General features: G+C 38.7%; 1 protein-coding gene across 2 annotated transcripts in view; it reads right to left on the bottom strand.

The window, feature by feature from the left end:
* Nucleotides 1–2,547: 2,547 nt before the first annotated feature.
* Nucleotides 2,548–26,376, bottom strand: part of AGGF1 (angiogenic factor with G-patch and FHA domains 1) — a 36,051-nt gene continuing 12,222 nt past the window's right edge. The window contains exons 6-15 of one of the 2 annotated variants that reach the window (XM_036308893.1): nt 23,957–24,287; nt 22,767–22,878; nt 20,876–20,927; nt 14,317–14,418; nt 13,106–13,271; nt 11,005–11,087; nt 7,018–7,145; nt 6,790–6,889; nt 5,334–5,536; nt 2,548–2,839 (exon numbers count right to left, since the gene is read on the bottom strand). In XM_036308893.1, coding sequence (XP_036164786.1) covers nt 5,336–5,536; nt 6,790–6,889; nt 7,018–7,145; nt 11,005–11,087; nt 13,106–13,271; nt 14,317–14,418; nt 20,876–20,927; nt 22,767–22,878; nt 23,957–24,287 — 1,275 coding nt within the window. In that variant the 3' untranslated portion in view covers nt 2,548–2,839; nt 5,334–5,335. Of the gene's footprint in view, nt 2,840–4,587; nt 5,537–6,789; nt 6,890–7,017; nt 7,146–11,004; nt 11,088–13,105; nt 13,272–14,316; nt 14,419–20,875; nt 20,928–22,766; nt 22,879–23,956; nt 24,288–26,376 lie in introns of those variants that run through there. The other variant, XM_036308892.1, reaches the window with a different exon arrangement.

Genomic DNA, 26,376 nt, shown 5'->3' with positions numbered 1-26,376 from the left:
TCAACAAACATCTGATAAATGAAACAAACCCTCAAGGAGGTCTGCCAGCCTCCACTCTACCTCTCATCAATCAGCCAGTTATTCTGCTATAAAGCTATCTAATGAGGGCCCTTTACTGCTTAACATCCTTCATAGTAAAAAAAGATAAAATCCAAATTTCTTAACGCAGTATGCTAGAATGGCTGTAGGTAAGTGGCTCAGTTCTTCTCCCCATCCGGCCCCACTCCACCCCCTTTTCTTTAAGCAGTGAAAACCTTCCTACATATGTAATCTATTTGGAAGCCTAAATTGACAACAAGATCACAACAAACCTATTCTGGTAACAAGCATGAGAAACGGATTCACCAGTCTGGCATCCTAACCCTTTCCACCCTCATCAAGCATATGCACAGCTACAGCTCTTAAAGCAATGCCACAGGTTCTGTCAAACAGTTTGAAAACCACTTTCACTCGATGTTCACTGATTCCAACCACTAACTTGATTTCATAATTCACTAAGGGACTGTGTCCTCTATGTAACTCAGTCCCTCCCATGTTTCTCAGTCAGACAAAACTCCATCCGTATCAAGCCATTTGCAGTCCCCCAAACGCATCCTGCTCTTTCACTTCTATGCCTGTGAAAGTGTAAGACAGAGCTGGTACTAGGCACTAGGAATGCAATTGTGAGAAAAACCAAGGTCTTGCCCACATGGCATTTCAGAATCTAGACAAGTATCACACTAGCACGCTAATTAATATGTAACTGTGAACCAAAATAAGCAGTCTAAGTGAAACGAATATGGATTTTCAAGAACATTTATCAAAGGCAATTAGTTGCAGGGGTGGGCAAACTCTTTGACTCAAGGGCCACAATGGGTTCTTAAACTGGACCGGAGGGCCGGAACAAAAGCATGGATGGAGTGTTTGTGTGAACTAATATAAATTCAAAGTAAACATCATTACATAAAAGGGTACGGTCTTTTTTTTTCTTTTTTAGTTTTATTCATTTCAAACGGGCCCGGATCTGGCTCACGGGCCGTAGTTTGCCCACGGCTGCTCTAGGGGGACAAATGAGGCATCCCTGAAGAAGAATCAATTAGCAGAGATCTAAAGAATATGTCAGTTAACTAGGTCAAAGGGTGCAAGAAGAGCATTCCAGGCATAACAGAATATAAGCAACCCTAGGATGAGAGAGGGCATGGCATGTCTGAGAAACTAAAGGAGAGGCCAGCATGCGGGAGCCCAGAGACCAAGTGAGAGGAAGATACAAGATAGGACTGGAAAACTTAGCAGTGGCTAGACCAGGTAGGGTCTTATGGGCTAGGATTTTGTTTTCTGTCCTCAGAGTAATGAGAAGTCTTGGAGGATTTAAACAGGAGATAATGAAATGGGAATTGTGAAGACACTACGCCTGCAAGGTGGATGGACTGGAGGGAGGGAGGAGTGACTGCTGGGAGACCAGTGAGGAGGTTACTTTAATAGTCCAGGTGAGTGGTGACAGTGAATTAATACATTGGAAATTAGGGGGAAGGAAAGAGAAGATGGTGGTACCGAACAGAGGCCGACTCCTAGGTTCTGGCTTGCACAACTAGCTAGATGCTGCCAGCTGAGTAAACTGCAAGAGACCAGGTCTGGAGAAGACTATGGGTTCAATCTTGGACAAGATGCATTTACGGTGACTTTGAATTAGTTATGCATCCTGACTAAAAGAACTTGGAAGTCCTGGGTATATAGATGGTACATGAAAGTGGGCATGTGAGAGTGAGGAAGATGTCTGGGGTTGAGCCCTGAAGGCTTCTCCACTTTCTGGTGTTACATTCCTATTTGCCATAAATGTGTATGGTTATACCCAGTTAACTACACAAGTATACCTACTTTAAAGTTCAAATATAGAAATAATAAAAAATAAGTCTGTTCACTCCTTGGGTAATTAATATTAAAAACAATATGTACCCATATTTTTAAATGAGATTAGGCTATGCACACTTTTCTATAATCTGTTTTTTTAAGCAGCAATGCACTGAGACTACTTTTCTATATTAGAGTATAGATAATTCTACTTTACTCACCTGAAGGGCTACAAAGTATTGTATGGTAGGACTATATCACAATTTAACCAACCCTCTGGCAGACAGTTACCTGCTCATTCAACTGTCCCCCTTCTGCCTTGCTCACTGAACCCAAATTCTGTTCCAGTAGCAACATGGTCAGCCCCAGGTGATGGTTCATGATTGGCTTAAGTTCATGGTTCATGAGACCATCCTGTTGCCCACCTTTTCAACTTCCCTTGTAGCTGTGGGTAGGCATGTTACCAGGTTCTGGCTAGCAGCCGTAAGGAGAAGTGTGTTATGAGAGCTTCTGAGTAGGCTTTGCTTTCCTGATACAAGAGAACTAAACAAACACTACCCTCTTTACCCCTTCTGCCTGTTTCGGAAATAAATGTAATGACCGACGTTCCAAAAGTCACTCTGCAACTACAAAGCCACAGTCAACACAAAGAACAGTAAAGCAGAAAGGCAGAGTGAGAGCCTGGGCTGAGATTAAACAGACACACACATGAATGCTGACTCATTTTAAAGAATCCAAATGTATTTCCAACTTTACAGTCTAAAAAGATAAAATAAAACATTTTGAATCAAAGATTCAGACACAAAAGTGATGCCCTACAAAAATAAGCACATTTAGAATAAGATGTTAGAGAAAATACTTTCCACTGTTCCTGAGAACGTGTTGGGTCCAGAAATGCCTTTCTGGCTCCCTGCCAAGCACATCCCTCTGTTCTGCAACTTGATAGGGTGGCCTTGTGCAAAATCTCTGATAAGTCTGCTCTACCTTGTTGGAAATTTCTATCTTCTTTTGCCTGCAATTTGAAAATGTACCAAATTAAGAAATAATATTTTACACAATACGTTGGAAGGTATTTGATTCGGAGGAACCATCAGAAGTAAAAACTGTCTAAAAGCAGGAAAAAAATCCTTTCTTTTTGAGAAAAAGTATTTCTTAACTATTTAATTATAGAAAAAAATTATTTTTCTTTGTTATTTTTCTTTAATGTTGATAGTTTTTTCTGTTCTCAATTTTACCAACTTCTCATGTTCTGGCAAAAATATAAAATGTTAAGATTTCTCAAATTAGCAACTTGTAGCTCCACTTAAAATAACCCTTAAAGGCTATTAAATTAATAACTCTGCATAGTGTGAATAAACTATAATTTAAAATACTAGACACAAAACAATTTTATGTGTAATCCAAATTGTACATAATTGACATGTATGCTTCTGAACAAACAGAAGCTCACATTTGTACTACTTTTATGGTTTACAAAGTGGTTTTATATACATTCTCATTTTCTATTTAAGACAGACATGTGAAGTGAATATTATTTCACAATTGGAAACAGATACAGACATGATTCAGTGCTTTAACCACTATAAACCACTATACAGTGTAGCCCTGAGACTTTGATCTGCAAAGGGGTTTAATAATGCAAGTATCTCATATATTTCAGGGTGGTTTTTTTTTTAGTTTTTATCACCATTTTCAAGTTTCCATTTTCTTAACAAAAGAAAACAATGAAAAAAGTTTTCTGCAATCCAGTAATAAAAATGGGAACTATAGCTGAAACCGGTTTGGCTCAGTGGATAGAGCGTCGGCCTGCGGACTGAAGGGTCCCAGGTTCGATTCCGGTCAAGGGCATGTACCTTGGTTGCGGGCACATCCCCAGTGGGGAGTGAGCAGGAGGCAGCTGCTCGATGTTTCTCTCTCATCGATGTTTCTAGCTCTCTATCTCTCTCCTTTCCTCTCTGTAAAAACTCAATAAAATATATTTTAAAAAAATGGGAACTATATAGACAGTATACTAACCCAATGAGTAAGATTTACCAGAAACAAAGTCTACTTTGGGAATTCTGTATCGTTACCTATATACAGGCACCAGTACCAAACCACATTTAGATAAGTAATTATTTTTCTAATTTAGAGAAAATAATGCAGGAAACTCCTGTTGCCTCCAATTCTAATGCACATATATTTGTGTTAGGGTGTGTAGGTGGCCAGGAAGAATACAGAAAAATATTATAACCACATCTGGAGTTCTAGGGGCCTCTGATTATCCCAACTTAGGCTTTAAGGGACTTAATAATTTGGTCACATGTCTCATCTTTAGTAATAAATTTATTTTTCTTTCCTCACTCCCTTTTCTTTCGACGTACCCTATACCATTTAGACTAGAAATTCCAACAGGTAGCCTTTCCTTCTGAATTATTTTCCCTATTGTACTTTTTTTTTTCAGAATTTTTCTTTCCTATTCTAAATCTTGAAGACATTTCTTTATAGTAGATGAGGGAGCTGTAGCTTATATTCACTGCCAAAAGAGGGTCAGTTCCAGCATTAATTTCCCAGACAAGAGCTGAGAGAAAAGTCAAACGGAAGAAAATAGTGATAACTGGCAGAGTAGTGACACCTGCACTCAGGAAACTGCACTGCAGCTCTCCAGCATTCCAGGGTGTCCTCTTGTCACTGCTCTGCCACTTTCAAAAGGAAAATTCTGGCTGGTCGTGAGTTCAAAGCAGACCAGTATGTTTAAATCATTGGTTCAATGAATCACTCTTTCTGATGTTACAATGTTTTTATTGCATTTGAGAACATTTTCAATAAATACTTGAGTTTGAGGCCTTGGCTAGATAATCTGTTGGCAGTAGAAATTAGATTTATCTGGCAAAACTCCATTGCCAGCAATGGGATTTATCAAAACTACAAATGCCAGTACAATGAATATTTCAATACTGTACTCAATTGTTCATATCTAAATATTTAATCTATGAAACAAACCAATGTAAATGCTTAATATATAGTACAAATCAACAGATTCTTCACAGAAGAAAACAATGAAAGACTAATTTTCTACGTGTCACCTGTCTGTTAGTTCTTCAATAATATTACTTAACGTTATTTCAAGGAAAATAAAATTTATGCACCTCTACCCATGTTTTCTCAACATAATGAACATATGGAGACAAAGACAAATGTACATTTAAATCATTAGTGAGGATATGAATTTTGCTGATATGGCTAGTTACTTATGTAGGTCTTATAAGTGACAAGACAAAATAACAAAGTTTGATAAGCTCATCCATGCCCTGTGAACTTTAATCCACCCATCAAATAACTTGATACAGTCACTACTTACTAGTTTTTAAAAAATGTTTTTTAGAAGCTGCAAACCACACTTTATTATACATTTTTGAATCACGAGGGGTAAATTGTGATACAGGTTCCCTCATGCCACTGGCTCTTCTGGAGGGAAAAGTTCCAGATTCTCTGTTAAAAAGCTTGAATTGTGTTCTAGGACTGACCTTCACTCTACAGTCCCTTTGACCCAAGGAACAGTCCCTGATGCGTCTTTTTGAGGCTTAGTTTCTGGGAAGTTTTCAGCAAACCTCTCTCGTGCTTTCTCCCAGTTCTTCTTGCTCTTGTTTTGGAGAAGGTGAACATCTTCAATTGAGGATGGTTTACCTGTCCCCAAGCCTGCATGTGTTCGTCGAAGCTGAAGCTGAATCTATTACCAAAAGTTGAGCAGAGGAATTATTTACTGTACAGTCAAAGCACATTAAAATCTGCTGTGTCCAACTTGGTATTTTAAGTATAATTCTTTTGATTTAGAAAAGATTGATGCAAAAGAAAAACCTATCAAAATGTATCAGATACATGCAGAAATACATACACGATTATACATGGAACTTAAATTTTTCTACATTGTCTTGCCTGTCAATAAGGACAGTTCCCTCAACAAATAGAGTGCTCCTTAAATAGCACTGAAATTCATTGAAATGCTGCAGAATCTGTCATCCTACTCTAATCAAAAGTACAGCAATAGATGTATTTAAACCTACTGTCCTAGCCTCACCTAAGTAAGTGAACAGGTAGGTTAAACATTAAGAGTCATAAAAAGAACTCAATTGCTTATTTTCATAGAAGGTGGGGAATACTTCCCATTGCTGAGAACCATTAAAAGCTACCAGTTACTGAGTCCCTAATGAATGTCAGGCACCATGCTAGGGACTTTATCTCCATGACATCATTGAAAAACAGTTATTATCCCCATTTTTACATATGAAAACTGAAGTCCAAACTGGCCCTAAGTCCCACAGATAGTAAGCAGCAGAGCACTATTTTAACCTAGGTCTAGCTATAAAACCCATGTTCTTCCCATTGTGTATCAAAGAAATGAGAAAATTTACATTAAACTCAGTGATTCATTTATTATTTCTTTAGGTACCAAATAATTATGAAGAAAGTTCTTCTGTCATGTTACTTTGTAAGGTTTTTGTGAAAGATAATCTGAATTCCGATGAACCATGAGACTGGCATTAAATCACTGTATTGTTTTTCAAACATTATTCTCTCTATTGCTTGTTACATGCTCTGATTCCTGAACCCAAAACAGATTCTCCAGCTAATATAAAATCTGCCTATTTGTAAAGTAACACTGTAACTGCTCCTGCAATGCTTGGTACCATGAAATCATTAAAAACAACTAAAAGATAGAGAAAAACCTTGACTCAGGAAATAACACTTACTATCCTAGCTCCACTGAAGGAAAAACTCTTAAGAGGCTTCCTGAAAATATTAAACCAAAATAAAACAATGCACATATATATATTTGGTAATCATAAATGTCACCGAGGCAGCAATCACGTCTGCTTTTGCTTGCTACTATAGTACTAGCTCTTAAGGCAATGCCTGGCACATATTAGGTACAGTCAACAAACCTGCTAAAGAATAAAGAGTGAAAGAAAACGCAAGTCTTACCGGAGTTTTCATTCCTCCGCCGTCCTTCCCCAGGCCCTCTCCTTTTTTCCAACCCATCTTTTCCAACATCTTCCGACCTTTGTTGCTATCAGTAATTTCACTTTAAAAAAAAATTAAGACAACTGATTTCTAAAAGACCACTTATAGGTCACATTTATAATAAATGAATAAATTAAAAATAATTGGTACAACTACTTTAGAAACTACTTTGAAAAAGTTAATACTTACGAATGAACAGATGCAGGAGCATCATCTCTTTGGAACGTTCCTTCACTTCCAATCTGCTTCCTCCGTTTCCCTGCTCTATCTTTATATTTTGGATTCTTCAATGCCTTTTCATCTTCATAATCTGTATTCTTTATAAATACAAAATACTCAATGAAAGCAACACATATATAAAAATGTAATGTCTGTATATCTGCCTTATTAGCAATATTGTTCAATGTGGTCTCTATTAAACAATTAATTAAAACAAGCCATGATATAAATGAAGACAATTATGTTATTGAATATGCTATTTTTATTCCATCCCCTTTAAAATGTTTATATTATTCAAAGTTGTACTAAAACACAAATTGTATACAGAATATAAATCATATGTGAATTATGAGTAAAGAATATGTTAAGTAGCATGGAGCTTAACATACTCTGTATTCTTAATTTTTTTTTTTTTATTATTGATTTCAGAAATAGGAAGGGAGAGGGAGAGAGAGAGATAGAAACATTAATGATGAGAAAGAACCACTGACCAGCTGCCTCCTGCACGCCCCACACTAGGGATTGAGCCTACAACCCATGCCCTGACCAGGAATCACACTGTGACCTCCTGGTTCATAGGTTGACACTCAACCACTGAGCAACACCAGCTGGGTCATGCTCCTTATTCTTATTAAGTGAAGAGTATGCTAAGCTCCATGCTAGGTGATGGAATACAAAGAAATTTATAACCCAGGAAGACAGACACATAATCTTTACCAAGCTACAATATGATTGGTTCAACAATAGAGGTATACATAGTATGTGGCAGTAAGCACAAAAGAGCAGGTAGTCAATTTAGCTTGGAGCTTCAGAGAAGGCTTCTCTCCACCCTTTGTTATTACTTGTTGGTCTTTATGAAAAAGTACGACATTCATCCAGAGTTGCTAGGGGCTGCTAGAGCAATTCAAGGAAAGTACCACAGACGTTTTTACCTAATTTTGCTTGTAATCAGAGAAGCAAAACGGAACCACTGATCTCAATGGGCTTTTCTCCAAAAGATGGTTCAGAAATTGAGTTAAAATTTATTTATTTATATTTTTGTTAATCCTCACCTGAGGATATTTTTTCCATTGAGTTATTTAGGGAGAGTGGAAGAGAGAGGGAAAGACAAAGAGAAACATCGATGTGAGAGAAACACATTGATTGGTAGCCTCCTGAACGAGCCTCGACCAGGTCCTGGGCAGGGGAGAAGGCTGCAACCAAGGTACATGCCCTTGACTGGAATCAACTCGGAACCCTTTGGTCTGCAGGCCGATGCTCTATCCACTAAGCCAAACCAGCTACGGCGAGTTAAAATTTTTGAGAAAACATTTTATTCCCTCCTTATATATCTTTTATTTTACTCCCAAATTAGTTCCCTGACATTTTTTTTCTATTATGATTTCTGTCCCTTAGCACAAAAGTAACAAAAAAATAAAATTTTGCAGTACATATATTATTTTGGAGCATCTTTCCCACATCTTCATGAAGTGTAAAAAGCACTGTACAAATACACTAATTTAGACCTAGATCAGTGATGGTGAACCTTTTGAGCTGGGCGTGTCAGCATTTTTAAAAACCCTAACTTAACTCTGGTGCTGTGTCACATATAGAAGTTTTATGATATTTGCAACCATAGTAAAACAAAGATTTATATTTTTGATATTTATTTTATATATTTAAATGCCATTTAACAAAGAAAAGTCAACCAAAAAAATGAGTTCGCGTGTCACCTCTGACACGCATGTCATAGGTTCGCTGTCACTGACCTAGATTCTATACCTAGCTCTATCACTTAGTAACTGAATGACCCTTAGCTTTAGTTTCTCAAATGCAAACTGAAAATAGTACCTTCCTGGTCTACTTACAGGATTAATGGCAATACTTTTTACAGCAGCGGGGGACAGCCTTATTGAGGTATATTAACATACAATAAATTACACATAAAGTGTACACTTAGACACTTTTGAGATGTGTCTACACCTATGAAACCATCACCCCAATCAATAAACAAATCCATCTCCCACAAAAGTGTCCTTGTCCTTTTTCGTAATCTATCCCTCAGATCCTCCCTGCGCATTCTTCTTCTCCTGTATTCAGGCAACCAGGCAATCTTTCTATCACATGTAAGTTTGTTTTCCTACAATTTTATGTAAATAGACTAGAGGCCCGGCACATGAAATTCGTGTGTGGGGGGGGTCCCCTCAGCCCAGCCTGCACCCTCTCCAATCTGGGACCCCTCAGTGGATGTCCGACTGCCAGTTTAGGCCCAATCCCGGGGATTGGGCCTAAACTGGCAGTCGGACATCCCTCTCACAATCTTGGACCAGTGGCTCCTAATTGCTCACCTGCCTGCCTGCCTGGTTGCCCCTAACTGCCCACCCCCCCGCCGGCCTGATCACCCCTAACTCCCCCCCCCCCCCCCCCCGCAGGCCTTGTCGCCCCTAACTGCCCCTGCTGCCAGCAAGATCACTCCCAACTGCTCCCCCTGCCGGCCTGGTCACCCCTCATGGCCCCCACTGGCCTGGTCACCCCACGCAGCCTGCTGTTCAGTCATTTGGTCATCCCTCACTAACCCCCCTGCCAGCCTGGTCGTAGGCAGCCATTTTGTGAGGGTGTGATGGTCAATTTGCATATTACCTCTTTATTATATAGGAAGTATATACTATGTACTCTTGTCTAGCTTCTTTCACTCAGCATAATTGAGATTCATCCATATTGCAGCCCGTATCAATAGCTCATGCTTTTTTATTGCTAAATAGTATTTGACCACAGAGGTATATACCACAGTTTATTTATCCATTCATAATGAGCACATAAATTTTTTCCAGTTTTGGCTATTAGAAAAATTGCTGCTATGAACATTTGTTTACTAGTTTTTGTATGAGCATATGCTTTCATTTCTCTTGGCTAAATACCTTGGATTAGAGTGGTGAGTTCCTATTCCTCTATATGCCTACCAACACTTGTTACAGTCAGTCTTTTTAATTGTTTTTAATTTGCATTTCCTAATGACTACTGATACCGAACATCTTTTCATGTGTTTGACATCTGTACATCAGCTGGAAGTATCTATTCAAATCTTTTGCTCATTTTTTAATTGACTTGTTTTTACTGCGTTTTGAGAGTTCATTATGAATTCTAGATATAAGATGTATGATTTTTTTCAGATTGATTTGCAAATATTTTTCCCAGTTTGTGGCTTATCTTTTCATCCTTTTAACAGTGTCTTTGGAGAAACAGTATTAGAGTAAGTGCAATTTATTAATATGCTCTTTTATGAACTGTGCTTTCAGTGTTAGATATATAAAAAAATCTTTGCCTAAAAGGTTTGCTTAGAAAAGTTTTATAGTTTTAGATTTTAAATTCATATCTATGATCCATTTTGAATTCATTTATATATTATGTGGGGTGAATCAAAGTTCTTTTTGTTATTTTTTCAAAAGGTAATTAAATTATTCATTTAAAAAAACCACCCCTTCTCCACCAAATTGCTTCACACCTTTGCTGAAATCACACACACCTGTCTATCTATATGGATTTATTTCTGGATTCATTATTCTATTTCCCTGACTTGTTTATCCTTATGCCAATACTATACTGTATTACTGTAATTTATAACAAGTCTTGAAATCAGGCAGCATTAGTCCTTCAACTATGTTCTTTGATGGTAACATTTGAATGCAAGTTTTTAAAACCAGAAATGGCTATCAAAATGTAGGGAAGAAAATGGAGACATATGTAATACTTTAAACAATAAAGAATTTAAATTTTAAAAAATGTAGGGTACTATTATCCTTTTTCTACTTCAACCTCAACAGTTGTTAAGATAACAACAGTAAACAACTAAAAGAAATTATATAAACTTCAAAATCATTCTAAATAACTATTTATATATATATTAAAGTGGACTATGCATATCTAAAGGCATTTTTATTCAAAATCAGGTACACATATAATAATACTTAACATCCTTACCCGTAAACCATATTTTACTCGTATTTTCTTTAACTCTTTTCTCCTTTCCAACTCTTTCTCTTCCTTGCTTAGTGTTGGACCAACTAAAAGGAAAAAGTGAGTCTGATTTAAAAAGAAAAACTCACTAAAGCTGACAGATTTTATATAAAATAGTCATATTTAATAATTAAAAACTAATTAATAATATTCTCATCCCATCTATAAATTAATCAAAAGTACAAATAAACATTAATATAAAGAAATCTTGAGTTGTGATGATGTCCTTTCAACATTTTGGTAATTAAATCTACTTGGAAAATAAACCAAAACCCAAAGATTATAGGAATGTAATAGTATAGATAACAAAAGAAACACCAAACACTAAGATTCTTAAATATTGTGACTTTTCCAAAGAAACGCAGGCATGTGCAAAAGAAAAACCACAGACCCCAAGATTTATATTACTTTGTAAAGTGTCATACTTATTTTCATGATCTAGCAGCAGAAAACAAAAATATACAATGACCATGTAAAATTGATATTTAGGGGGGAAAGTGATATGAAAAAAATTTGTTCTTACTAGTTCAAGGTATCTATTTAAATTTTAAAAGCCTTAGATGAGTGAGTTTAAAGCAAAATAGCAACTTCCCACAGTGTTACTTTCTACAGAAAATCATGGTGTATACTTAGATGATACATCAACATAAACTATAGTAGGAAAGCGTATCAAACAATAACTCTTAACACACTGTATGCGGGAAACGTGTTTACACATTTTACGTATTTATACATTCTACCAGTGTAGTAGAGCGCGGGACACGTATTAATATGTTTTTTATAGACTAGCGGTAGAATGCAGGTAATGTATAAATACATAAACTAAAGTTATCGTAATTTTACTGAACGTTGCCATTTGCGCAAAAAATTAGCAAAAATGGCCCGTGCCACCTGTTAGCGCGCGATAAAAACTACCCGCAAACAATGTGTTAATATTTTGACCTATTATTTTCTACTAGAGGCCCAATGCACGAAATTCATGCAAGGGCCTTGGCCCCAACCCCGCCCATCACCACCACAGCCGGGGCCTCTGCAGCCTCTACCTCAGCCCCCACCCGCTGTGGCTTTTTCTGGAAGGAAGGACATCTGGTCTAACTAGCATATTACACTTTTATTATAACTAGAGGCCCGATGCACGAAGATTCATGCAAGAATGAGCTTTCCTTCCCCTGGCTGCCGGCACCACCTTCGCACCGGCCCAGAGCTGCCTTTCCGCCTTCCCAGAGGCCTGGAGTGGCTGGGGCGGTGCACAACACCTGCGTCATCGCCATGGCAACACTGCAAGCGTTCCACCCTGCCCCCGGCCACTCGGCCCCTGAGTATGTAAATTAGCCTGCCATCTTTGTTGGGTTGATTTGCATACTCACTCCTGATTGGAGTGAGGTACAGTCAATTTGCATCTTTCTCTTTTTTGTAGATAGTTACTACTATATGACAGAGTTTAACTGTGGATGACTTTTTCATATCAGTAAATAAATGTTAAAAGAAAACCAATCTTTATTATAGTTGTGTCACAATTACTCTTTTGAAGAATACATAGCTGCTTCAAAAGCCTAAACTAGATTAGCAAAGACAGAGCTAATGATTACCTCCTAGTCAGAAAGTAACCTAATGCTATAAAACAGCTATTACACAGAAAAATCAACTACAATCATAACAGACTAGCCTAGTTCTCAAATTTTAAATACATGTCATTTCTTAGTCTCATTTGACAATATTTATTGAAATATAAATTATCTCGCCTTAGCCAGTGTGGCTCAGTTGATTGGAGCATTGTCCTGACCAAAAGATGGCAGGTTCAATCCTCAGTCAGGGAGAGTTCAGGAGGCAACCAATGGACGTTTCTCTCTCTCTCGTTGATATTTCTCTTTTTCTCTTCCTCTTTCCCTCTCCCTCCCTCCTTTTCTCCCTTCCTTTCTCCCTTCCTCTCTCTAAAATTAGTAATATATATAAATTCTCTCAACACAGTATTATGTCAAGATATGAAGCTCGTAGCCAACTGATACATATTTAGCACACTCCAGTGAATTTGAAAGTTATGCACATTAAAAATAGTTTCACCTACCAAAAGATTCATCTTTCTTATCAAGACGAAGGTGAGCTCTAACCTGCCCTGGTTCGCAGCCATCACAGGTATCACTGCCAGGGTGAATGTGAAAGGACAACACAGTCTCTCCAATTTTCACTTCATCTCCATGCTCAAGTACATAAGGGTCACATTTAGTTTTAGGCTGAAGGGAAAAATTACAAAACAGAAATCCAAAAGAGTTACATATGATTATTTTATGTCAAATGGAAGTAAAGTTTGATTATAACAAAAATATTTTTGAGATGGTTCTCAATGAGATAGGCACACATATGCACACACATTTCCACAACTTGAGGATGATCCATAATGTTCTACTAGTGCAGAAGATAACACAATCTCCTATCTCCATGCCCAATCCTATCAGAGAAATACCCACCCAAACTTTAAACAATCTAGTACCAAAACAAATAATTCTGGTAAAAAAGACTAAGTGTTCAGGGGATAAGTGCATCATTATTCTTCTTCCTCTTGACAATTTCATTTTTTAAGAACACGTCCTCCCTTCCAGTGCCAAGCACTCTGCTACATGTTGAAGATAGAAGAGTTAATTGGATAGACATAGCTGCTACCTTCAAGGAATTTAAAGTTTAGCAATACTTTCATTAAAATAAAATTTTAAAAACACAAAAAAGGACCCCTAAAGCAGCTGTAAAGACATTTACTCTGAATAGCTTTAAAAATGCATTTATCTCGCCCCGCCAGTGTGGCTCAGTGTTTGAGCATCTACCTATGAACCATGAGGTCAGGTTCAAGTCTAAATCAGGGTACATGCTGAGGTTGCAGGCTCAATCCCCAGTAAGGGGCTTGCAGGAGGCAGTGATAGATGATTTTCTCTCATCATTGATGTTTCTATCTCTCCCTCTCCCTTCTCTGAAACAATAAAAATGTATTTTTAAAAATGCATTTATCTCTTAAAGACAAGGCACAGATACATAATTAGAAGTCAAAACTCAATAGTCAAGTATTAAATTATATCCTTCTTCAGCCCTTTTTCAGAATTCCCTTCCATGTAACATATTTGGACTTGAACACTGACCTAACCAAATGATATATATAATAACTATGGCCTTCAGGAATAAAAAATTTCAGTTCATTTTTTAAAAATAATGTGCAAGTAATTTTTATATATATATATGTATTCACACACATACACATACACACACACACACACACACACACACACTCACCTGAAGAATCTGTTTTCCATTAACAACTGTACCATTTTGACTGCCTTGATCCACAAGGACATAACTTTGTAAGTCATGGTCAAAATAAATTTCTGCATGAAACTTAAAAAAGAAACAAGATAATTATAAAATAGTATACTTTTTTAAAACCATAGGTAACAATTTCTCTATGATAAGACGCAATGGAGTTTAGGCCCTGATAATTTATCTTTTATTATTTTTAATACTTTTTCTGAATACAAAACTATTATGATGCTTCTGGTAGAAATGTGGAGGCTCCAGAAGAAAAAGTCACCTATAATTCTACCTATAACTAACTATCAATAATTCAGTGTGTCCTACCTTTCCTACTTCTAAAATATAGTTGAGACTATTCCATATCAACAATTTGAAATTATTTTTTTACCAAATTAAGTACTTGTCTATATCATTAAAAGTTCTAAATTCAAAAGGTGATTTGAAACATTCAAAGTCAACTTCTCAGAGAAGTTTTCCAGTTTTTAATATTCAGGACTAATTACTCTATCCTTGCTCCACAGCACTTTGTTTATCTAATATTTATGAAGTTACATGAATATGTGAATGTCATTATACTGCTTACAATTACTGCTTACATTAGTTTACATTTTTGCTTGCCTCTCAGTATATATCACAGTGCCTCATATATATGAATACTGAATATGTATTCAATACATGTCTCTTTAAGTGGATAAAGAGCTGCAGAAATAGTTAATCAAAAATGTCATACACAATACAATACAATACGGTAGGAATGTAAAATGGTGCAGCTGCTTTGAAGGGGTCTGTCAGTTCCTCAAAAAGTTAAACTGAGTTACCATACAACCCAACAATTCTACTCATAGGTCTATATCAAGAGAAAACCATACATCCAAACAAAAACTTGTACATGAATGTTCATAGCAGCATTATTCTTAACCATCTATAGACACAAGCAGTGGACCTTTTTTAATTGAATTCAAAATATCATGGCGTTGACTGGTAAATAGCCAAAAAGTAGAAACAATTCAAATGCCCATCAATTGATGAATAACACAATGTAGTATATCCATACAATGGAATATTATTTGGCAATAAAAAGAAATGAAGTACTGAAATATGCTACAACATGGATGGATCTTGAAGACATGCTAAGTAAAAAAGCTAGTTACAAAAGATTACATGTTATACAATTCCATTTACATAAAATAGACAGAAAAGGCAAATCCATAGAGACAAGAATGGTGGTTGCATAGGGCTGTGGAGGTTGGAAAGAAATGAGTGATTACTATTGACTTTCTTTTTCTGGTGATGAAAATGTTCTGAAATTGATGTGATGATTGCAGAACTCTGTGAATACACTAAAAAACCTCTGAATTATATACTTCCATTGGGCAAATTGTATCTTATATAATGAAGAGGTGATATGTAAATTGACCATCACCCCCAACACACAAGATGGCCGCCCCCAGGTGGTCAAAGATGGCCTGCAGGGGAGGGCAGTTGGGAGGGACCAGGCCAGCAGGAGAGGGCAGTTAGGGGTGACCGGGCTGGCAAGGGAGGGCAGTTAGGGTGACCAGGCTGGCAGGCAGAAGTGGTTAGGGACAATCAGGCAGGCAGGCAAGCAGGTGAGCGGTTGTAAGCCAGCAGTCCTGGATTGTGAGAGGGATGTCTGACTGCCTGTTTAGACCCAGCCCCAGTGGGATCGGGCCTAAATGGGCAGTCGGACATCCCTCAAGGGGTCCCAGATTGGAGAGCGAACAGGCTGAGCTGAGAGACAACCCCCCCCCCCCCGTGCATGAATTTCGTGCACTGGGCCTCTAGTATGGTGTATAAACTATATCACAGTAAGGTTATTTTTTAAAAATTTCATGAACATGTTTCAAACACACAAAAGAATATATTGAACTTATCTACCTGTAACCCAGCTTTAATAAATTTTTCCATATTTGCCTCAGATTTTTAAAATAAATTATCCATCAATGTATACCTCACTCCATCTATCCCCCACCCTTCCTTTTCAGAGGTTCGATGTTTAATTACTAGAGGCCAGGTACATGAAATCCATGCACGGGTAGGGTCCCTAGGCCTGGCCAGCAATCATGGCAGATAGGGGTCTTCTGGCTGCTGGCCGGGGCCTCCCTTCCCCAGCTGCCAGCTGAACTCCTGATCGAACTCCTGAGGGGGCACTGCATATTAGCCTTTAATATATATATAGACTAGAGGCCCGATGCACGAAATTTGTGCAAGGGGCTCGGCCCTCGCAGCTGTAGCAGCTTGCCTTGGCCCTCGCAGCCCAGGCTTCGTCCAGAAGGACGTTTGGAAGGTTGTTCGACTGTCCGGTCTAATTAGCATATTGTGCTTTTATTATTATAGACTACAGGCCCGGTGCACAAAAATTTGTGCACTCGGGGGGAGGGGGGTTCCTCAGCCCGGCCTGTGCCCTCTCGCAGTCTAGGACCCCTTGGGAGATAACGACCTGCTGGCTAAGGCCTGCTCCCGCGTGGCAGAGGGCAGGCCCAATCCCTAGGTGCAGCCCCTGGTCGGGCTCAGAGCAGGGACGATTGGGGAGTTGGGGCGCCGCCCCGTCATGCACAGAGCAGGGCAGATCAGGAGGTTGCAATGCCACCCTCAGTCACGCTGAGGGTAGGGCCGATTGGGGGGTTGGGGCACTGCCCTGTCACACTCAAGGCAGGGTCGATGGGGAGGTTGCAGCGCCACCCCGTCACGCACAGAGCAGGGTCAATCAGGGGGTTGGGGCGCTGCCCCCTGTCACACACAGAGCAGGGCCCATCAGGGGAGTTGGGGCTCCGTACCCTGTCACCCACAGAGAAGGGCCGATCAGGGGGTTGGGGCGCCGCCACTGTCACACTCAGGGCAGGGCCGATGGGGAGGTTATGGCTCTACCCCATCACACACAGAGCAGGGCCTGTGGGGGAGCGGGGTTGGGGCGCCGCCCTCTATCACCCACAGAGCAGGGCCGATCAGGGGGTTGGGGCGCCACACCCTGTCACACACAGAGCTGCAGGGCAATCAGGGGGTTGGGGAGCTCCCCGCTACCAGGCACAGAGCAGGGCTGTCAGTGGGTTGGGGCGCCTTCCCATCACGAACAGAGCAGGTCGATAGGGAGGTTGTGGCCCCGCCCCCTGTCACACACAGAGCCGCAGGGCGATCAGGGGGTTTGGGCCCTGCCCCGTCACGCTGATCCCGGTGCCGGCAGGCCTCGCGGCTCCGCTGATCCCAGTGCTGGGAGGCATAATACCCTTTTACTATATAGGATAGAGGCCTGGTGCATGGGTGGGGCTGGCTGGTTTGCCCTGAAGGGTGTCCTGGATCAGGGTGGGGGTCCCCACTGGGGTGCCTGGCCAGCCTGGATGAGGGGATGATGGCTGTTTGCAACTGGTCACACACCCTTCAGGGTGGGGGTCCCCACTGGGGTGCCTGGCCAGCCTGGATGAGGCGATGATGGCTGTTTGCAACTGGTCACACACCCTTCAGGGTGGGGGTCCCCACTGGGATGCCTGGCCAGCCTGGATGAGGGGATGATGGCTGTTTGCAGCTGGTCACACACCCTTCAGGGTGGGGGTCCCCACTGGGATGCCTGGCCAGCCTGGATGAGGGGATGATGGCTGCAGCTGGTCACACACCCTTCAGGGTGGGGGTCCCCACTGGGGTGCCTGGCCAGTCTGGGTGAGGGGCTGAGGGCTGTTTTCAGGCTGGCGGGTGACTGAAGCTCCCAACCGCTCCTTTTTTTCTTCTTCTTTTTTTTTTTATTCTGGGCCAGCTTTAGCTCTGGCTCCAGCTCTGAGGCCTCTGCTGCTGAAAGAAGGTATCTGGTTTGTTTGGGTTCTATAATCGAAACAATGTATAACTCCAGCTCTGAGATCCCAGCTCGCTGAAAGCAGGTTTCTGGGGTTTTATTTAGCTTCTATATTTGTTACAATGTTTCAAACTGCAAGCTCAGATGCCAGGAAGGCAGGCGGGGAACGTTGGAGTCCTCCGTCACTGAAGCAAGCAAGCCTCATGTTCGCTTCCAGCTGCCTGGCTGCCGACCGCCATCTTGGCTGGCAGTTAATTTGCGTATCGCCCTGATTAGCCAATGGGAAGGGTAGTGGTCGTACGCTAATTACCATGTTTCTCTTTTATTAGATAGGATGACACATCTCATTACAATTTTACCACATATCTATGTATCCATAAACAATACATGTTTATTTGCCTAGTTCAGAACTTGATATGAGAGTCATACTGTATGAATTTTTAATTGAGATGTAATTTATATACAGGAAATGCATAGGCCTTAAATGTATAGGCTGATGAGTTCTGGCAAATGTATGCTACTGTACATATTTCTTTTATTTTTGCCTCTTTGGTTAAATATTAGTTTATAAGGTACATCCAGGTGTTGTGCACAGTTGTACCACTGTGCTGAATGGTAATCGATTGTATAAACGCACCACAATCTACATATTCTTCTGATAATGGATATCCAAGTTTCCCCTAAGGTTAAAAATTTTTTTTAAGTGTTTCTATGAACATTCTTGTACATTAAATCTTCTTGTGGACAATACAAGTGTTTCTCTGGAGTATACACTTAGGAATAAAATTACTAAGCAATAGTATATGCAAATCTTAAACTTTATTAAATACTGCCATATTGTTTTCCAAAGTGGTTGTACCAATTTATATTCCCATCAGCAGCCAATAAGAATTCTTGTTGTTCTAATAGACTTAACACTTGGTATTGTCAGAATTTTGTTTTTCCAAGCATAATAGGTGTGGAATTAAATCTCATCACTGTGATTTTAATTTGCACATCCCTGATTACTACTGAAGCTGAAACCTTTTCTTATACTTATTAACCATATGGGTTTCCTATTCTGTAAATTTCCTCTACATGCCCTTCATATGTTTTATTCAGTTGGGTTGTTTAGATAATAAGTATATCAAAGAATTTAAATATTTTCAAGTCTCCTGACTTGGAACCTTATTCCAAAAAGCTGTTCTAAATTATGCTCCCAATAGGAGTGATATTTAGTAAATATGATGAATGAAAACAGACATCTTGGCTTCATTTGTATTTCTTAAATTATGAGAAAAATTGGTTTTCATAGAATAACCATGATATTCTGTTTACTGTGAATTGTTTATGTCCTTTAATTATCTATTGGTATCATAGTGGGGTTTTAAAGTGAATTTGTATGAACATTTAAAATGTAAAGGAGATATATTTTGTCATATTTTTCTGACTATCCTAGTTTGCCTTTTAAATTTTCTTAATATATAAAGAACTTCAAACTTAAATTACTTAAAATTGTCCTGTCATCTATGATTTTTCCCCCTTTTCTTTTAACTTATGAAATCTTTTATCCAGTGGTAAAATACTTGTTTCTGTTTTTTTCCCTAATAGTAATACAAAGTGCGTATGTTTGTGTTTGTTTGTGTGTGTGTGTGTGTGTGTAGCGGGTGGGTGGGGGGGTGGGAGGATTTAATTTTTTTATCTACCTGGATATGTGTGATATAATATATATTGTCAAACTTATTTCATAGTTAACAGATTATTTACCCCACCAGTGGACATGTTAGTTTAAAAGAAAGAAAGAAAAGGCAGAAATGCCACCACTGAAAACCTGTGTTTTTAGACTGGCGTGGGGGAAGGAGTTCTTTGCTATTTAAGTTACAGACTGGGTTTTCTTTGGGGGCAAAAGAATAAAGGTTCACAGGAAAGTTAAAAAGCAAGATAATTTGGTCAGAGTTAAGATTATGAGGATTTACTTCTCTCTGAATGAGTCCAAACTCAGTAAAAATAACTGGACGTCCAAAGTAATTGTGAGAAATTTCATTCAAAAAAAAAAAATCATATAAAATATATACCTTAGATCCATATTATAATCCCATTAAATAGAAACAAAATGGGAATGATCAAAGGTCAAAAAAGAAAAACAAAAAAGGCGGAAAGATTATAGTCATAGAAGAGAGGAAGAAAAACAACAGGAAATACAGAACAAAAAAGATAAATATGAAGTATAGACTCTCAGAAGCTATACCTTTTTGCTTTTTTACTTGTGATTTAAGTTGTAACTCTGTCCTTATTGTTTTGAAAACTCAACTGTTCTTTTTCCTGAAAGAAACCATTAGAGGCTCAACTAGGAAAGAATATATTGTTCCAGGGTTATAAAATACTCTGGACTCTAAGTAAGCATCAACTAAAAGTAGCCTGAATCTAGGTCTGGTTCATTTTTGAACTGTCATAATATCTAGCATATTTATCTCACTCAATAGATACCTGTTAAATTGGTATTACTTCATGTACCTAAATTAGTCCACATTTTCTCTACTCTTGCTCCAGATTTTTAAAAATCAAACATAATTTAGTTCATTCAAATTGTTGTTAGTTTTTATTTTCTCAAGCAGTGGAACAAACAAATCTGCATTACTTTCATTAGCATTACTACATTGACTATTAACCTTTCTATTAAATGGGAAAAAGTAAGCTTTCTGCTATAATGATGTCTTATAAAATTATATCAACGTGCTGTATTTGTAAAATCAAAGAGCTTACCTTACTGACACCAACTTCAGGGATTCGGAGAGTATGCTCCATATCTTTTTCTCTGCAGTTAAGAAACATGTCTTTAATAATTTATGGAGCATATGTAAATGCAGCACTTAGAGACATGAAAATAATTTTTAAAAATATTTTATTTGTTTTAAAAGATAATGTTTAAAAAAAAATATACTAACTTCTGCACAGCAAAAGAAACCATCAACAAAACAAGAAAGCCCAATGAATGGGAGAACATATTTGCCAATGCTATTTCAGATAAGGGTTTAATCTCCAACATTTACAGAAAACTCATATAATTTAACAAAAGGAAGATAAACAATCCAATCAAAAAATGGGCAAAGGACCTAAATAGACATTTTTCGAAAGAAGACATATAGAAAGCCAAGAGACATATGAAGACATGCTCAAAGTCACTAATTATCCGAGAGATGCAAATCAAAACAACAATGAGCTACCATCTCACACCTGTCAGAATGGCTATCATCAACAAATAAACAAACGACAAGTGCTGGTGAGGATGTGGAGAAAAAGGAACCCTCGTGCACTGCTGGTGGGAATGCAGACTGGTGTAGCTACTGTGGAGAACAGTATGGCGTTTCCTAAAAAAGTTAAAAATGGAACTCCCATTTGACCCAGTAATCCCACTTCTAGGAATATATCCCAAGAAACCAGAAACACCTATCAGAAAGGACATATGCACCCCTATGTTCATAGCAGCACAATTTACAATAGCTAAGATTTGGAAACAGTCTAAGTGCCCATCAGCAGATGAGTGGATTAGAAAACTGTGGTACATCTACATGATGAAATACCACGCTGCTATAAAAAAGAAGGAACTCGTACCATTTGCAACAGCATGGATGGAACTGGAGAACATTATGCTAAGCGAAATAAGCCAGTTGGAGAAAGATAAATATCACATGATCTCTCTCATATGTGGGATATAATGATCAACATAAACTGATGAACAAAAATAGATCCAGAGACAAGAGGCAAGGGGGGGGGGCATTAGAGACCAACCAAAGGACTTGTATGCATGCATATTAGCATAACCAATGGACACAGACACTGGGGCACTGGGGGCCTGACCTTTGGGGATGGGAGTGGCCGGGGTGGGGTGTCAATAGGGGAAAAAGGAGACACATGTAATACTTTAAACAACAAACAAACAAAAGATATGTTAAAATGCAAGTCTATCACACTAAGACCAGTTTCCTTAATCATACTCTAAATTTCCTACTTGAAAGGTTCCAGAAATACTTTTATTCTTTGGTACATATATCCCAGGCTAATAAACATTCAGTGAGACAAAATATCCTTCATACTAATGTCAATTATTTATTCCAGATCTATTGACTTGACTATGCTCCCATTTCTATTACTACATATAAAAGGTATGTACTATTCTCTAAGAATTTAAAATTAAGGTATTGCATAGAATCTGAATTAAGTAAGGATAGATTATTTTTCCAGTTAGAAAGAAAGGAAATTATCTTATTCATGATTAAAACCTACCTACCTCTCTAGCAAGCTGATTATAAGGTACAAAGGGGTAAAGGAAAAGAAGCAGAGAAAGAGGCCAATACTGAGTGTAGGTAAGTAATTTAAACCTAAAAAAGGCAGTACAAAAGGTAAGAAAATTGACAAAAGTCTCTGTGAAAGGTATCATTGAGATTTTTATCTCTTTATATAGGCAGTCCACTTTTGGGACTACGAAGTCATACCCTCAACTGATTTCCAAAACCAAGTGACAAAGGTAAGTAAGTGCCAGTAATATTTTTTGGGTACCATGCACAAGTTCTCAAGTAACAAGTAACATGATAACTGCTCAAGAAATGTACAATCCACTAAAATAAGACAAATATAATAATATTAAACATTTTACCTTCCAATGGTAGCAGGGTTTACAGCTGTAATGATAAAAAGTGATCCTGTCTGCAACACTGGTGATCTAATAACAATTACTCTAATACAAGGGGGCCAAATTTTTTCCTCATCTGTCAAAGAAACAAGTGGGTAAATATTAACCAAATGCTATGGAAAAAAAATGAGACATGTCTAGGGATAGTAGGAGGTATCCATAAAATAAAAATTTATTAATCAAAAGTCTTAATTCTGCTTTAAACAACCTTCTTAAATCCTCGTACGTATATGACATATAATTAGTAAGGCTTAACACTGTTACCAATGTAAAGTGATCAAACTAAAGGTATTCAGCAAAGTCAGCATATATCACAATTGTAAAATAACTCTCTTTTAAGGTCTTGGAATTTAAAAATGTCACAAACAAGTATGTTTATATTAAGTTAGAAGAATTGAGTCTACCCTTTTTTAAAATATAAGTAATTTCATTAAGAACAAAATAAACTCATATGCCCTAATATGAAATCCTGGGTTTTAAAAGTATGTCTTTATATCCTCAAGTAAAAAAAACAGATTTATATAATACCTATATAGTTGAATTCATGGACTACATTTTTTAAAGGCAATTTGCTCTCCCCCTCTCAATTATAAAAGTGTGCTATAAATATCTAAACCACTAAAACAGACTTAATACATACTTTAGGATTACGCCCTGGCCGGTTTGGCTCAGTGGATAGAGCATCGGCCTGCGAACTCAAGGGTCCCAGGTTCAATTCCGGTCAAGGGCATGTACCTTGGTTGCGGGCACATCCCCAGTGGGGAATGTGCAGGAGGCAGCTGATCGATGGTTCTCTCTCATCGATGTTTCTGACTCTCTGTCCCTCTCCCTTCCTCTCTGTGAAAAATCAATAAAATATATTTAAAAAAAAAAAAAAAGGATTAGGGCATAGGTAACTTGGTTTGGTGTTCTATTGACGAGGCCATTCAATGCAATGAAACTTAAGGTTCAAGAGTCATTTATTTACATTCTACTCACTAAGAATAAGCAATGGCGGCCCACAAAATTTTCAATGATTTCATGAAAATAATCAATTTAAAACAATGTTTAATTTTTGGCAGATATATTATACTAACATTTTTAACACTGTTGCTATGTTTACAATAACCAGACTGAGTTATTTGTGTGAAATTAAATAATAATTATTTACTCACCTTCATCCTCAGTATCTTCTGCAGTTACATTGTCTTCACTGGTAATGTCTTCGTCATAACTGTCCTCAGTCTGAGAGTCTGTAATTTCACCTTCTTCTGGCTCACTATCAGTCTCTATGATTTTCTCATCTTTAAATGAAGTCGAATTATAGGTGTTTTCATTAAGAGGAAATTCTATAGTCTTTCCGATAACTGGAACAGTGAATTCATGGGAACTATTTTTGTAATGAATGTCAACTTTGGCCTTCTTTTTCACATTTGCACAATCTTCTCCCTCACTGCAGTTTATATGTTCAACACTGGATGCTTTTTGATCTTCTGAATTCAAATCCTGGAAAAAGGTGGGTGGGAAGGATAATCTTAAACATGACCATCTTATAATGCTAAATGTTACAATGAATTAGTGAAGATATATGTACAGTGAGATAACAATAGCTATTATCTGTACCCCCTTTTCTGCTCATGTTCCCTTTCTTGATTAAACTTATTACCATCCATTTAGCATCCAAAAAAAAAAATCTTAGTTATCTTTGACATCCCTTTAACCACCACATGAAATCAATTACCAAGTGATACAGACTATGCTTACAATTTATCCCAATTCTCTCTTCTTATCTATTTTCAGCATCCTAACTGTCACATATTATTTGGACCAAGTGACAGTCTAGACCCGTGGTCGGCAAACTGCGGCTCGCGAGCCACATGCAGCTCTTTGGCCCCTTGAGTGTGGCTCTTCCTAAGCCTTAGGAGTACCCTAATTAAGCTAATAACAATGTACCTACCTATATAGTTTAAGTTTAAAAAATTTGGCTCTCAAAAGAAATTTCAGCCGAAACCGGTTTGGCTCAGTGGATGAAGCGTCGGCCTGCAGACTGAAGGATCCCAGGTTCGATTCCAGTCAGGGGCATGTACCTGGGTTGTGGGCACATTCCCAGTGGGGGATGTGCAGGAGGCGGCTAATCGATGTTTCTCTCTCATCGATGTTTCTGACTCTCTCTCTCTCCCCCTTCCTCTCTGTAAAAAATCAATAAAATATATTTAAAAAAAAAAAAAATTTCAATCGTTGTACTGTTGATATTTGGCTCTGTTGACTAATGAGTTTGCCGACCACTGGTCTAGACCAATGTTGTCCCAACAAAAAAATAATGCAAGCCATATTTATAATTAAAATTTTCTAATAGCCACATTAAAAAGGTAAAAAGAAGCAAGTGAAATTCATTTTAATACTTTATCTAACCTAGTATTTACAAAATATTAACATTTAATATATATTAACATTTAATCAATATAAAAACTACCAATGAAATATTTTACATAGGTTTTTTTGTACTATTTTCAAAATTGAATGTGGTTTATACTTACCAGCTATACTTCCAGTGCTCAATAGCCACATGTAGCTAGAGGCTACCTTACTGGACCAAGTGAAGGCCTGGAGAATACATCTACCCTAAATTTTGTTTTGAACTTTTAACCAATTATCAAGTTACATAAAATACAGAGTTGGCTTTCATTACAGCAGGGATTTAAAAATCCAAATGTACCTAATGTAGCAGAATAGTTTTGCTAAAATTTAGCACTTGATAGCCCAGCCAGTGTGGGTCAGTGGTTGAGCGGTAACCCAAGAACCAAGAGATCACCAGTTACTAGTAGATTCCCAGTCGGGGCACATGCCTGGGTTGCAGGGCAATCCCAGTAGGGGGTGTGCAGGAGGCAGCTGATCAATGATGTTTCTCTCTCATCAATGTTTCTATCTCTCTATCCCTCTCCCTTCCTCTCTCTCTAAAAATACAAGCATATTTTTTTAAAAATTAGCACTTTATAGAGTTGATTTGATAATACACAACAGCTTAATGTGCAGATTAGTCAGTTATATCCCTTTTATTCCAAAATTCCAAATTACCTAGCATAAGCCTTTTATAATTTACTAGGGGCCCAGTACACGAATTCGTGCACCTTGAAAGGAACTTGGGCTGCGAGCCTGCAGTGGGCACAGGAAGTCTCGGCCCATCCTCCACGCCCACACCCAGCCCTTCCTACTGCAGCCCCTGGTCCCATCTGCCGGCATCCCCTCCCCCGCCACCATCGCTCCCACAAGCTGACGGCGCCAGCCCCACTCCCACCGCTGATGGTGTGGAGCGATTGGGGCCCATGCTGTCAGCAGGTGCGAGCAGCGGCTGCTGCCCTGATCACCCCTCAGGAGCAGGGGGAGGTGGAGAAGTCCTCAGGGGTGATCGGGACCAGCAGCTGCTGCTCACACCCGCTGATGGCACCGAGTGATCAGGGCCGGCACCAGGCGTTGGCAGCGGGTGCAAGCGGCAGCTTTGGCACTGGCAGAGGGTGTGAGTGGGGCTGGCGCCAGCAGCAGGTGCAAGCACCAGGAAGGACCGTGGCACACGGGAGCAAGGAGTTTTCGGTAACCA

This window comes from Myotis myotis, unplaced genomic scaffold, assembly GCF_014108235.1.
Source record: "Myotis myotis isolate mMyoMyo1 unplaced genomic scaffold, mMyoMyo1.p scaffold_m19_p_5, whole genome shotgun sequence".
NCBI classification, from domain to species: domain Eukaryota; kingdom Metazoa; phylum Chordata; class Mammalia; order Chiroptera; family Vespertilionidae; genus Myotis; species Myotis myotis.
Note: the sequence above shows the minus strand (reverse complement) of the source record. Positions and strands in the feature narration are given on the sequence as shown.